Source organism: Cherax quadricarinatus, chromosome 62 (genome assembly GCF_038502225.1).
Source record: "Cherax quadricarinatus isolate ZL_2023a chromosome 62, ASM3850222v1, whole genome shotgun sequence".
NCBI classification, from domain to species: domain Eukaryota; kingdom Metazoa; phylum Arthropoda; class Malacostraca; order Decapoda; family Parastacidae; genus Cherax; species Cherax quadricarinatus.
The window spans coordinates 16,550,587-16,566,207 of record NC_091353.1 but is presented as its reverse complement, the minus strand read 5'-3'; the positions used below and the strand labels follow the sequence as shown (position 1 = coordinate 16,566,207).

The window sequence follows — 15,621 nt, the reverse complement described above, 5'->3', positions numbered from 1 at the left end:
GTCACTGTTCACCTAGCAGTAAGTCTGTATCTGGGTATTAGTAAAGTGGCGTGCATGGCATCCTGGAAGACAAGACTGAAGGACCATAATGGAAATAAAGACAGTCCTCGATGACGCACTTTCTTGAGTTATCCTCGGTAGCTAACTCTCAAGGTTATAATCCGAACAAATCTTATCTTATCTCACCGCAGAGCGAGTTCCGACGATGAGCAGTGTGGCTTCCCTGGGCAGCTTATCCAGCTCGAGGCTGGAACCTTCAGTACGTCTCCTTCTGGATTCCATGACAGCCACATCCCACACACTAATATTGCTGCTGGCGCCACCCACACTGACGGTACCTTCAGTGCTGACTTTGGCCATGTTGCTGGGCCTGCTGGTGCTGCTGTTCACCCTGGTGTTACTGCCAGCTCTGCTGCTGATGCTCTCAACTCGGATGGTGGTCGCTTCCTTGCTGCTGCTTGCCCGGCTGCTGCCTGCCCGGCTGCTGCTGGTGCTACTCATGCCAGCACTGTAACAGCAGACTATGATTATCCTACAGCTCTGTCACTACTACTCATAAAAACAACAGTATCTTTATTTTTGCAAGTACATGTACAAGGTATACAGGCCTAGCTGACATCAATAACATACTACTATATAAACCATACCACGGGTGGGGATAGAACCCGCGGTCAGAGTCATAAAACTCCAGATCGACGCATTTGCCACTGGGCCAACGTCGGTCTGGAGTTGTACGACTCCTTGATCGCGGGTTCTATCCCCGCCCGTGGTATGGTTTGTTTGCAATCATGTCATTACGATTTCGTAAGTTATTACTATATAGAAAGACGCTTGTTATGCAGAGCATTTCGGGCAAATTAGGTCAGTTTTGTCCCAGGATGCGACCCACACCAGTCTACTAACACCCAGGATGCGACCCACACCAGTCTACTAACACCCAGGATGCGACCCACACCAGTCCACTAACACCCAGGATGCGACCCACACCAGTCTACTAACACCCAGGATGCGACCCACACCAGTCCACTAACAACCAGGTACCTATTTTGCTGATGGATGAGCATAGATAACTAGTGTAAGGAAACATATCATGTGGGGTTCGAACACGTGGATAGGGTAAAGAAATACTCACGTAGGCTGGAAGTACGTATATTACGGATAATGTGGGAAGCGCCAAACAGCCGGTGACCTGCTTCCTTGCTCTCTCTCGTAAGACTAACTAACCCCAGTACCCATATGTGAGGGGGTGTTTGAAATACTGCTGTGGTCAGCACAATATGAATACAGACAGTGATTCACACAGAGACGGTTGGTAGTGAGTCATCTACTGGTACACTGGTTACTGGTAACTGGTTACTACTACTGAGAGCTCGGCGACGCTAACGTATGTCGTCCCGACATACAACTAATACAAACTAGAGATAGCAGGTATATGGCTTGGACTGATTCTATACAATGTCAAAGTACACAACAATTGAACATTTTAACATACATAAGTAGAACATTGGAATGGAAGCTTACTTAATTGAAACTGTAATGCAATACAAGGTATAATATAGCACAACTCATCGAATGAAACTCAATGTTGGGATTACACAATACCTGGAGTTTACCTGGAGAGAGTTCCGGGGGTCAACGCCCCCGCGGCCCGGTCTGTGACCAGGCCTCCTGGTGGATCAGCGCCTGATCAACCAGGCTGTTGCTGCTGGCTGCACGCAAACCAATGTACGAGCCACAGCCTGGCTGATCCGGAACTGACTTTAGGTGCTTGTCCAGTGCCAGCTTGAAGACTGCCAGGGGTCTGTTGGTAATCCCCCTTATGTGTGCTGGGAGGCAGTTGAACAGTCTCGGGCCCCTGACACTTATTGTATGGTCTCTTAACGTGCTAGTGACACCCCTGCTTTTCATTGGGGGGATGGTGCATCGTCTGCCAAGTCTTTTGCTTTCGTAGTGAGTGATTTTTGTGTGCAAGTTCGGTACTAGTCCCTCTAGGATTTTCCAGGTGTATATAATCATGTATCTCTCCCTCCTGCGTTCCAGGGTTTAGGTTTAGGAACCTCAAGCACTCCCAGTAATTGAGGTGTTTTATCTCCGTTATGCGCACCGTGAAAGTTCTCTGTACATTTTCTAGGTCGGAATAGAAGTGATAAATAGAAGTGAAGAATAGAAGTGATAAAAAAAAATTTGATTGATCGATCTGTATTCATGTGATCTATGGATTCTGAGGAAGGAATATATACAAAGAAAGAGTGTTTAACAGAAAGGCAGATTCGGTGCACTCAAATCTAGACTGTTAACTCTCAGAATTCGGAGAAAACGTGAACACACAAAAAAATTCTTGAATACTGATAAGTTGATACTGTAATTATTCATCTATACAGGTTATTTACATTTAACCCCAACTCTACTAGGGTAAGATTGACATATGCAGAATGGGTGTCATCTCTGGGAGGATCAAACTCTGTTGCATTGGCTAACTCATGCTGTATTTGAGGCAAATCTGAATTGGAAGTTACAAATGATACTTGAGGATTTCTCAATACCTGTCGTGTACGTAGGGAATAACGACACTCAGGTTGATCGTCTGACTGAGTATCAGAGGAAGAGAGTACAGGATCAGGAGGATTGTCAGAGTCTGTCACATTAGTCTGGGTTGGAACATCATTATCATCACATACTAACTTCATATGATCTAAATGCGATTCTTTATACTGACCAGTACTAATTTCTCTAACCTTATACTTATTACCAGTGATGTGCTCAACTACTCGATAAGGACCAACAAACTTTTGATCAAGCTTTGGCATTGCAGACGTTTTGTTAAAGTTAGTCAGCATAACTCTCGAACCTACTTTGATTTTGGATGGCTTTGTTCGAGTGTTTGCGACTCTTGTAAATTCTACTGTTCATTTATGAAGTGTTTCACGGATTCTTCTAAAAACACTTTGAGCTAAGCTGGTATGAGTTGCTATGAAATCATCAGGGTTGTAATTTGGTTTCGGATTAGAATATAGCAACTCATAAGGCAAACGTTTATCTACACCATACAATGCATAATGTGGAGTGTCACCTATAGAAACATTGTAAGCAGAATTTATAGCACACTGCACATCAGGTATAACTTCATCCCAAGTTTCACTGTTGGGATTGATAGTGGCTCTCAAGACATCAAGTACTTTCTTATTGGTTCATTCCGCTAACCCATTGCTGGCAGGATGATGAGGAACAATGGTGGATTTGGAGATCTTGTACAAGGTGCACAAATTTTCAAGAATCTCATTACAGAATTCACCTCCAATATCTGTTACTAGGGACTTAGGAGTGGTATGCCTGCAGATGCGTTCTTTAAACACTTTAGCTACTGTCTCAGCAGTCTTATCTGCAATAGGAACTAACTCACAATATCTGGTGAAATGGTCTACCATAACACACAGATGTTTGTTGCCTTGGAGGGAACATTGGAAATTAGTTAACAAATCTAGCGCAACTCTTTCCCAAGGTTCGCTAGTGGTTGGATATACTTGGATTGGATTAGGACCATTAGCATTACCTTTATGTTGCATGCAGACACTACATTTCTTAACATACTCAGAAATATCAGTTGCCATACGAGGCCAAAAGTATTTCAATCTGGCTTGTTTTACTGAACGATCCACACCAGGGTGTGCAACACCTGGTACATCGTGAACTAGCTGTAAGGCTACATTCACTAGTGACTGTGGAATTACTAACTGGTATACTCTTCTGCTAGGAGTACCCAACTCGGCTGTTCGATACAGTAATTCTTGGTTCATGACAAAGTCACTGATGGGTGCTGGTGGCTTCACAGTCAGAATAAGATCTTCCTGGAGCAGGAATCGAATCACACCAGACCACATGGGATCTGTTCGTTGAGCATTCTTTACATCTTCAGCACTAAATGAAGGGTCTGCAGTTACTATACTAACATGTCGCGATAAGGCATCTGCGACTACATTTGACTTGCCAGGTAAGTGTTCAAAGGTGGGATTGAACTCTTGGATAGTCAAGGTCCATCTGGCTAACCTTCCAGTAGGTTCAGTTCCTGATCAGCCGGGCTTGGGCTCGTACGTTGGTTTGCGTGCAGCCAGCAGCAACAGCCTGGTTGATCAGGCGCTGATCCACCAGGAGGCCTGGTCACAGACTGGGCTGCGGGGGCGTTGACCCCCGAAACTCTCTCCAGGTCCAGGTAAACTCCAGGTATCAGTGGAGCATGGTCTGTCAAGACATGAACAGAGTACTGATAAATAATGTCTCGGAAGTGCTTTAAAGACCATGCTATTGCTAAAGCTTCTTGCTCAGTTACTGTATAATTATGTTCAGCCTTTGTAAGGACTCGGCTAGCAAATGCAACTGCGTTGTACTTGCCATCGGTCTTCTGAGCTAGTACGGCGCCTATGCCAATTGAACTAGCATCAGTTGTCAGATAGAAGGGCTTAGAAAAATCTGGAAATTTCAAAATTGGAGCAGTTAGCTTTTCTTTTAGAGTTTGGAATGCTCTTTCTTGATGGAAGGTCCAACCAAAAGGAGCATCTTTCTTAAGCAACTCAGAGGAGCAGCTATGGAAGAAAAATTGGCAATGAAAGATCTATAAAAACCTGCTAAGCCCACAAAGGATCTTACGGCATCAGCAGTTTTGGGTGTTGGAAAATTTAGTACTGCAGTTACTTTACTTTTGTCAGTCGTAACCCCTCTAGGAGTGACTACGTGACCAAGAAACTTAATTTCTGATCTGAAAAATTGACATTTAGACACACACATTGACATTTGACATTTAGACAGTTTGATCTTTAAATTGGCTTCTTCAAGCTTACCAAGTACTACATCAAGTCTTTTCAAGTGTGTATCCACGTCTTTAGACATGACGATTACGTCATCTAAGTACACCATAAGTGCATTACCTATGAGACCTCTAAAGATTAGTCATGAGCCTTGAGAACATGATAGGGGAGGATCGTAATCCAAACGCCATACGGAGGAAGTGATAATGACCTGTAGGAGTGGAGAATGTAGTTAGCTCTTGGCTGTCCTCGTGAAGAGGGGCTTGCCAAAACCCTTGTAACAAATCCAGGGTTGAAAAGAGTTTGTTATCTCCAATGTTATGTAAAAGATCACCCAGTACAGGGAGTGGGAAGCGATCTGGAATAGTTTTCACATTTAACTTCCTAAAGTCAATCACTGGGCGCCAAGTACCATCCTTCTTAGGTACTAGGATCAAGGGTGCATTCCAAGGTGAATTGCTAGGTGCAATAACTCCATCATCAAGCATTTGATTGATCAATTCTTCTGCGACAGCAACTTGTGAACGAGGCATTCTGTACGCAGGTATGTAGATAGGTCTAGTACCAGGTTCAAGTGGAATACGATGGGACAATAAGTTCGTTATACCCAGCTTCTCACCTGGTAAGGCAATGGCTTTACGACGTTTGTTCAACAGAGTCAACAAACGCTTGACTTCATCTGGGAAGTCAGTGGGAGCTAAGTCTTTCTCCTCAACTGGTGGAACAGATTGATCCAGTGAAGTGGATGAGGTCTCCCCGGCAGAAATAGCACCGACCCACTGGTCAGGTGACAACTCATCCTCTACCTGAACAGGGTAAGGATAGTGAACAAGGTCAACAAGATTGGTATTGGCTCTGAGACGAACACTGTGACCAGAAGTGTTAGGTAGGAAGAAATGGATCTTACTATCTCTTACAACATGTAAGGATGGTTCAACAAATAGACCTTTTACTTTGCAGGAATCACTGTCAACTAGGACGTTATCACCATCTGGAACACTAGGAACAACTACAGACACTCTAGTGAGAGCACTAGCCGCAACAGAGACGTCTTTCTGCAGACGGCATGTGACATCAACAAGAGATGGCACTACTAGTTTCAAGTAATCGTTTTCTGACAAGGCATCCCCTGTGGAGAAACTACTACTCGAACTAGCAGTCATTGCAAGGATAGGTTGTGCACTCAAGGCAGTCTGAGTGTCCTCGGACACTTGAGGCAACACACTATCCTGCAAGTCTGAAGGTATAGGTGGAACACAGACGGGAGTGACAGAATTACCAGTGCCTGACCGCTTGGGTATGCTACTGGAGAATGCATTGGCTTGTAAGGACTTAATCCATACATCATACTCTGCAGCAGTATGACAGATTTCTGATCCAAGCTGGTAACCCCAGAATGGAACGATCAAGTCGTCAATTTGGGCATGCCATCGGTACGGGTCGAGCACAATGCGTAAGTCTCGCATGGAAGCAAATCCCAGTAGAAGGTCACCAGGGAAAGTAATCTGGTCGACAACAAGGAAGCAGTGAAGTCTCTACCTTGGATAGAAAAAGTTAGGGAAGTCCGACCTCGGACACGCAGGTGAGAACCAACTACTCCACTAAGGGAGGACACATGAGTCGGTTCTACGAGAAGGACATGTCGTAACTGCTTATCCTTAAACAAACTAGACCTAATAATATTGACTTGCGCACCAGAATCCATGAACAAATGAACGGGCGCATTATGAACAGATGCTTGCACTATAGGGCCTATGGTTGCATTGGAAGTTATGTGCAAACAAAAAGGTGGATTGTCATCAGAAAAGACTTGTTCCACTTCATCCCCAAAATCATCTATGTCAGAGACATGTGAAGCAACATCATCAGCAGGATTGTCATTCTCGAGACTGCTTAAGGCTTCAAAGGAATTGTGAACGGGAATGGTGTACTCATTATCACCTACTGTCACCATGGGACGGTTTGACTGGGGCGCTCGAATTCCCCCAAATTGGAAGAATGAGCCTGGTTCTGGTTAGTTTGAGAACCACGACGTCTGTTTCCTCTACGGGTTCTGCGGTTGGAACGGCCATGGAAAGACCTAGAGTACTGAAGGTTGTAGAGAGCACTGCACTCAGATGTGTCATGTCCATGTATTCTATGATAAGTACAGTAGGGAAGATCTGACTGGTACTCATCATCAGTACGACGCCTCTTAGGGTAACTATCAGGACAATTAATTGCAATATGGCCACGGAAACCACAGTTGTAACAAGTCCGCTGACTATGGTTACTGAATGTACTATGAATACTACGAGGTTTATAATGACTCTGTACACTGGTCCTTGGTGATCGCGGAGATGGTTGATGACCACGATTTGTCTCTGTGGCGCAAACAAGAGGTGGTGCAGACTGAGGCATAGGTGTGAAATTACTTTTAATACATGGAAAAGTACCCTGGGGGCACAAGGAACGTACATGATTTAGGGCTGTAAGTGGTTCCATCGTCACAGTTGGAGGATTAGCCTCATAAGCACGCATGGAAGCAGGTGGCATTAGTTCTTTAATTAATTGCTCCAAAAGCTGCTATTTTAGCAAACGGTTCTGTGAATGGTTTAACCTCGTCAGGTACAAAAGCTGAGGACTGGACAGCATTGATAAATGATGATAAAAGTTTGTCTAATCTAACAGCAAAGGCACTCAACGATTCATTAGTCATGGGTGCAGCATTCACTAGTTCCCGAAGAACGACATATGGATCAGCTGTTTTTACTGGTACAAGGAAAGAACGAATCAGTTCCTCATATTGTGACCACTTAGTAAGATTCCTGAAGTCACGCATATCAAGGAGATCAACAACGTGAACAGCAGCAGGGGATCGATGAAGAGCTTCTTTAGCAAGTCTGACAAGACTTTCCTCTGAAGGAGGACCTTCAACTAGAGCATTAGCACGAGAACGAATGCCAGTAAACCATGCTTCAAGACTATGTACATGGCCATTGAATAAAGGTAACGCATCAAGGGAATCACGAGTATAACTATAGTATCTCAGTGTCTGGGTCGGTCTGTCAGTCGATAAGGAACCGTGAGGACTGATGACAGGAGCAGCAGTAGCCTGAGAGGTCTGAGTGTCGACATTCACTAAAGTATCACTTGACGGCATGTGAGACATAATGGCAGTTGCACGAGAACAAATAAGGCAAAAATAATGAACAATAAAAATTATACAAAATACTAAAATTGAAATAAAAGAGATGCAACTAATTCTGCAGAAGTAATAAAAAAAATGTCTAAGATACACTGCAAGAGGAAGGACAACTCAATGTAAAGGACTGTTGGCCAAGATAAAAATTACATTGAAATTTACAAGTAAAAATATTACTGGAGACTGAATTAAATGCAAAATGAGCTGTCTTTACTCTTGCTAATAAAGGAATTAACTAATAAAATTTTAAATCAATGTAAAAAGGATAAAATAAAATCACTAAATTGTATGCAACGAGAGATAACTGGGAAATTTAAATATTTTCTAAGAATGCATAAACAAAATTAAAATATAATGCAAAGACAACATCAGGAAAATTAATAAAATGAAAAACAAGATGCAATAATAAACTGAGAATAATAATGCATAAAAATATCAATAAAAGAAAATAATTCACTGCAGAACAAGTTCAACAAAATAATTCACTGCAGAACAAGTGCAACAAAATAATTCACTGCAGAACAAGTTCAACAAAATAATTCACTGCAGAACAAGTGCAACAAAATAATTCACTGCAGAACAAGTGCAACAAAATAAGGTGTAGAAATAATCACTGCAATAATAAAGTCTCACTGGGAAAACTCAGGTTAAATAATAAAATAAAAATATGAAGAAAAACTGATGTTGTGATAGAAACACAGGCCTTATCTCTAGGCTTTATTGAACATAGAATCTTCATAGTACTTCTGCAACAACAAAATATAATGACTAGTACATCTAATAATGGCTTCTACAGGGATGGTGATGTCTTGCATATGTCAAGAGAAAAGTTATAACTACAGGCCACATATTTAAACTCACCATGTAATCTGCATCGCTGATAAATGGATAAAGTAGGAGAGAATCACACACCATGTGTTGGTGCCCATGACACACACCAAACTGTTGTTGTTGTTAAGGGCCCCTAGAGGTGGTGCAGTATTATCCTGCTGCTGCTCCCCACAGGACCAGTATCACTACAATCTCCCCCTTCTAAAATATCAGAGACAGTAATCTCCCAAACTGTTAGGTGGGCGACGTACACGTCCCGACCTTCGTAGCCCTTGAGCCTCTTCACCAGGTTCGATATTTTCCAGCGGGGTTTGATTAACTGCTGGAGCAGAATCCTCTATTTCCATAGGGGTAGTCTCAAGGGGCTTTCCAGGAGAAAACGAAGCATCTTTCACATCTATTGGTGTATCTTGAGATTCCACACTAATAGGGATTTCAACTGGGGCTAAATGTCTTGTAGATACTGTAGTCTCTTCACCATTTTGGTAGCGAATGTGGGCGTAATGTGGATTAGCTTGCAGGAGCTCTACCTCTTCCACTAAAGGATCCGTCTTGTTCATCCTATGGTGACTCTTCAGGAGAACGGGTCCAGGATGACATAACCAAGTGGGCACGGAGGCTCCCGTAGAGGAACGACGTGAATAGTTGAGGAGTCTTTCATGAGGGGTTGCATTAGTAGCTGTGCACAGCAGTGATCTAATAGAGTGAAGAGCATCAGGTAGGACAGTTTGCCAGTGTTGAACAGGTAGATTGCGCGACTTTAATGTCATTGTAACTGCCTTCCATATAGTACCATTGAACCGCTCCACTTGACCATTGCCTTGAGGGTTGTAGCTTGTTCTGCTGCAGGCAATACCTTTGCTAGCCAAAAACTCCTGAAGTTCGTTACTCATGAACGAGGATCCCCTGTCTGAATGGATATAAGCTGGCATACCAAAAATAGAGAACAACTGTGAAAGACAACTAATAACAGTTGAAGCAGCCATATTTGCACAGGGGAATACAAAGGGAAATCTTGAATATTCATCTACTATGTTAAGGAAATACCTATTCTGATTTGTGCTTGGTAGAGGTCCTTTGAAATCTATATTCAATCTTTCGAAAGGCTGGGTGGATTTTATGAGATGAGTCTTCTCTGGCTGATGAAAGTTTGGCTTGCACTCTGCACATACTCTGCATGCTCTGATCACTTGTCGCACATCTTCCACTGAGTAGGGCATGTTCTTTGATTTGACAAAATGGTACAGGCGTGTAACTCCTGGGTGACACAAAGCCTTGTGGAGAGCTGAGAGTGATTGCAAATCATGACATGCTGCTCCACAGTGGGACCTAGAGAATGCATCAGGTGAGATGTTCTCTTGACCCGGTCGGTACAGAATATCAAAGTCATAACACGGTAGTTCCATCCTCCAGCATAATATCTTGTCATTCTTTATCCTACTTTTGTGCCTCTTGTCGAACATATACATCACGGACCGTTGGTCAGTCCTTATGGTGAAATGTCTACCAGTTAAATAATGCCTCCAGTGGCGAACTGCTTCTATGATGGCCTGGGCTTCCTTTTCTACAGCAGCATAACATTTCTCTGATCCTTGAAAAGTTCTCGAAAAGAAGGCTACTGGTCGTCCTGCCTGAGATAAGACTGCAGCAATGGCAATGTCAGATGCATCCGTTTCCACTTCGAATGGTAGGGACTCATCAATGGCTTGAACTACTGAGTTTTCAATGTCCTGTTTGAGAGTATGGAAAGCGGCTTCTGCTTCCTTTGTCACAGGAAATGTGGTAGCACTCAATGGGCGGACTTTACTTGAATAGTTGTAGATCCATTGTGAGTAATAAGCAAAGAGACCAAGAGTTCTTCGGAGTGACTTTTTGTCTTGAGGCATTGGAAGTTCCCGTAGAGGTCGTAGTCGTTCAGGGTCTGGGAATATTGAACCTCCTTCCACTACATAACCAAGGATGCTAAGCCTTTTAGTTGAAAAAGTGCACTTTTCCTCATTGTAACTGATATTTTTCTTCTTGGTGGCTTCCAAAAACTTATCAAGGTTTGCATCATGTTCCTCCTGGGTCTTGCCACAAATGGTAACATTATCTAAATACGCGTAGGTTCCCATGAGTTGCTCTTCCTGAATGAGTGAATCCATAATTCGTTGGAAGCAGGCTACCCCATTTGTGACTCCAAAAGGGACTCTGGTAAACTGATACAGGCCATCACTAGCCTGAAACGCTGTGTATGGTTTATCTTCATTCCTTATAGGGACTTGATGATAGGCACTCTGCAGATCAATTGTGCTAAACACGTAGTACTGAGCAATTTTGTTCACTGTATCGTCAATCCGAGGTAGAGGGTACCCATCAAGAAGTGTAAATTTGTTTATTGTCTCAGAGTAATCGATAGCCAGTCTCCGTTTCCTATAACCATCTTTAACAACAACAACCTGTGCACGCCAAGGGGAATCACTCGGTTCTATAATACCCTCCTTCAGCAGCCTCTGAGTTTCTTTCTCAATGAACATCCGATCCTCATAAGAATAGCGGCGTGACTTAGCTGATATAGGATGGCAATCCGCGGTAAGATTTGCAAACAGCTTTGGTGGGTCTACCCTTAAAGTGCTAAGTCCACAGACAACAAGAGGAGGCAGTTCACCTCCATATGTTAAGGTGACACTACCATGCAGCTTCTGAAAGTCCTGACCAAGGATAACATCAGAGCACAGTTGTGGCAGAATAGCTAAATGTACATCTTGATAATCCTTTCCATTAACTCTGAGATTTACCTTACAAAACCCTAAGGTCTGAATAGAGAGAGATGTTGATGCCATGGAAACGGTACCTGATGAGTGATGTAGAGTCAAGGAGAGCCGTTTAACTAAGTCAAGGTTGATGAAACTCTCTGAGCTGCCACTATCAATAAGACCATCTACTTCTGTTCCTTTGATGAATACTTTCACAACTGCCTTTGACAGTGAATTTGGAGTAGCCGCAGAAGTCACTGTTGCTAGAGTCGCATGATCACTGGAATGTGTGGAGGCACTAGCTCTTGTTGATGCATTAGCACGACATACTTTAGCAAAGTGACCTTTCTTGTGGCATTTATGGCACATTGCTTCACGAGCAGGACACTTTGGACGTGGATGTCTTGAAAAACCACAAAAGAAACACACCGTACCTGCTGCTGCTGTCACTGAGGAAGGTTCCCCAGTAACTTCATTGCAAGAGTCTTGGTCAGGAATTGCAGCACTTACCACTCGAGAAGGCTGAGTGGTACTGTATACTTCAGAATTCTTCTGGGCTGAATCTAGAGCTCTTGCCTGGTCAAAGGCAGCAGCTAAGTCGAGAGTTTTATTCTCCAATAAACGCTGCCTTATTATTGGTGATTGCAGGCCACTGATAAAAGCATCCCTGATGGACTCTTCACAATACTGAGCAGCTGTCACTGCTTGGAAGTGACAGTCCTTACCTAAAATTTTCAGTGCTTGAAAGTATTCCTCTAAGGACTCATCAATCTGCTGGCGGCGAGTTGCAAGGCGATAGCGTGCAAAGATTTCATTTGTAGGTTTAATATACTGAGACTTGAGGGTTTTGATAGCATCTTCGTAGGTATTACACTCAGAAATAGCCTCATATATCTTAGGTGACACAAAATTGATGAGCAGACTTAGTTTATCTAGATCTTCTTTAGGAAGGGCTCCCAAGAAGTTTTCGAAAGTCTTAAACCAGTGCTTCCATTCCTGAGCAGCCGTTGATAAGCTGGGGTCACAGTCTAGCCTCTCAGGTTTCAGTAAACGCTCCATGTTGTGATGTAGTCTAGCGCAGGATCACCACCAGGTAGCCCAGGATTCTATGTTCAATAAATTGTTGTGATAGAAACACAGGCCTTATCTCTAGGCTTTATTGAACATAGAATCTTCATAGTACTTCTGCAACAACAAAATATAATGACTAGTACATCTAATAATGGCTTCTACAGGGATGGTGATGTCTTGCATATGTCAAGAGAAAAGTTATAACTACAGGCCACATATTTAAACTCACCATGTAATCTGCATCGCTGATAAATGGATAAAGTAGGAGAGAATCACACACCATGTGTTGGTGCCCATGACACACACCAAACTGTTGTTGTTGTTAAGGGCCCCTAGAGGTGGTGCAGTATTATCCTGCTGCTGCTCCCCACAGGACCAGTATCACTACAACTGATTGAACACTTTAACTCTTAATTGTAAATTAGACAAAACAATTTACTCAAACAGAGTAAAGAAAACACTTTACGTTAAAAAGAAATTGAAATTACATCAAGAGTGAATTTGTTCAAAGAAATATGAACAATGCACTAGAAGACAAAAAGAATGCAGATGTAATATATACAGACTTTGCAAAAGCCTTCGACAAGTGTGACCATGGCGTAATAGCGCACAAAATGCGTGCTAAAGGAATAACAGGAAAAGTCGGTCGATGGATCTATAATTTCCTCACTAACAGAACACAGAGAGTAGTCGTCAACAGAGTAAAGTCCGAGGCAGCTACGGTGAAAAGCTCTGTTCCACAAGGCACAGTACTAGCTCCCATCTTGTTCCTCATCCTCATATCCGACATAGACAAGGATGTCAGCCACAGCACCGTGTCTTCCTTTGCAGATGACACCCGAATCTGCATGACAGTGTCTTCCATTGCAGACACTGCAAAGCTCCAGGCAGACATCAACCAAATCTTTCAGTGGGCTGCAGAAAACAATATGAAGTTCAACGATGAGAAATTTCAATTACTCAGATATGGTAAACATGAGGAAATTAAATCTTCATCAGAGTACAAAACAAATTCTGGCCACAAAATAGAGCGAAACACCAACGTCAAAGACCTGGGAGTGATCATGTCGGAGGATCTCACCTTCAAGGACCATAACATTGTATCAATCGCATCTGCTAGAAAAATGACAGGATGGATAATGAGAACCTTCAAAACTAGGGAGGCCAAGCCCATGATGACACTCTTCAGGTCACTTGTTCTATCTAGGCTGGAATATTGCTGCACACTAACAGCACCTTTCAAGGCAGGTGAAATTGCCGACCTAGAAAATGTACAGAGAACTTTCACGGCACGCATAACGGAGATAAAACACCTCAATTACTGGGAGCGCTTGAGGTTCCTAAACCTGTATTCCCTGGAACGCAGGAGGGAGAGATACATGATTATATATACCTAGAAAATCCTAGAGGGACTAGTACCGAACTTGCACACGAAAATCACTCACTACGAAAGCAAAAGACTTGGCAGACGATGCAACATCCCCCCAATGAAAAGCAGGGGTGTCACTAGCACGTTAAGAGACCATACAATAAGTGTCAGGGGCCCGAGACTGTTCAACTGCCTCCCAGCACACATAAGGGGGATTACCAACAGACCCCTGGCAGTTTTCAAGCTGGCACTGGACAAGCACCTAAAGTCAGTTCCGGATCAGCCAGGCTGTGGCTCGTACGTTGGTTTGCGTGCAGCCAGCAGCAACAGCCTGGTTGATCAGGCTCTGATCCACCAGGAGGCCTGGTCACAGACCGGGCCGCGGGGGCGTTGACCCCCAGAACTCTCTCCAGGTCTCCAGGTAAATATGAATAAAAATAAAACAAAGGAACAAAACGGGAAGTGTAACACTTACAAGTGGTGAGGCAAGTGTAACACTTACAAGTGGTGAGGCAAGTGTAACACTTACAAGTGGTGAGGCAAGTGTAACACTTACAAGTGGTGAGGCAAGTGTAACACTTACAAGTGGTGAGGCACACAACACTTACAAGTGGCGGTGCACACAACACTTACAAGTGGCGGGGCACACAACACTTACAAGTGGCGAGGCACACAACACTTACAAGTGGCGGGGCACACAACACATAATCATGTATTCATTATTTTAGTATATTCTTACAACAAAATCTTGCTGTGACTGATACGACAAAAATTTGCTGGCAAAAATAATGGTACACAAGTCTGCGAAAAAATTAGAGGAATGAGACACTGCTGGCATACGAAAAAAGACACACATAGAAATAAATAGATAATTTGGTAAACTGGGGTGAATATCACTGCATGAAATACAATGACAATTACTGGAGAATACAATGCTGAAAGAATACAATAAAAAAAATGAATCACTTCACACAGAGTGACTGACTGATACACTACACAATAATACTTACTACAGACAGAGAGTAGCATAAAATAAAACACAGATAAAAAAAAATATAAGATGAGTGAAAACACTGAAAAATATTGCAAAAATAACGAGTCAAAGAAACACTGAGTCTACACTGAGTACACAAAAAAATTCACTATAAATGTCTCACACATGCAAATGTCTTTAAATGCAAGAAAAATGTCTCTAAACAGAAAATTATGGAGTCTGGAGTGGTCGACGGTGATGGTGACGAGGGTAGGTTGTCGGGTTGTCCTGCGCGGTGATGACTGACGCCTCCTACACTCACTGTTGTCGGAAGAAATGCGCTTTCTCGGTGAACTCACATAACAGCTACAATCTCTTGACCAATTATGTGAGCCAAAACAGTATTAGGACCCGGTACAAGGGTGCAAACAGCCACAGGTAGATGAGGTGGATGGCTGGTGGTGGTGGTGGTAGTGGTGGTGTGAGGAGAGTGGTGGTGGTAGTGGGAGTGACTCTCGCTGGCACTCACTGGCGCGCACTCCACTCACTACCCACGAAGGTGGCTTGATAAGCCACTCTATGCCACAGGGATGGTGAGGACCACTCTTAGCATCCAACTGGGAGCACAAAGCGATATATGAGACAATACTTCAGAGGAA

The 15,621-nt window shown here is 43.2% G+C and overlaps 1 protein-coding gene across 1 annotated transcript in view; it reads right to left on the bottom strand.

The window, feature by feature from the left end:
- The window catches only part of LOC128687215 (cytoplasmic dynein 2 light intermediate chain 1), a 98,079-nt gene that overhangs the window by 70,773 nt on the left and 11,685 nt on the right, over positions 1-15,621 (bottom strand). The window contains exon 2 of the mRNA XM_070098472.1: positions 187-508. Coding sequence (XP_069954573.1) covers positions 187-508 — 322 coding nt within the window. The remainder of the gene's footprint in view (positions 1-186; positions 509-15,621) is intronic.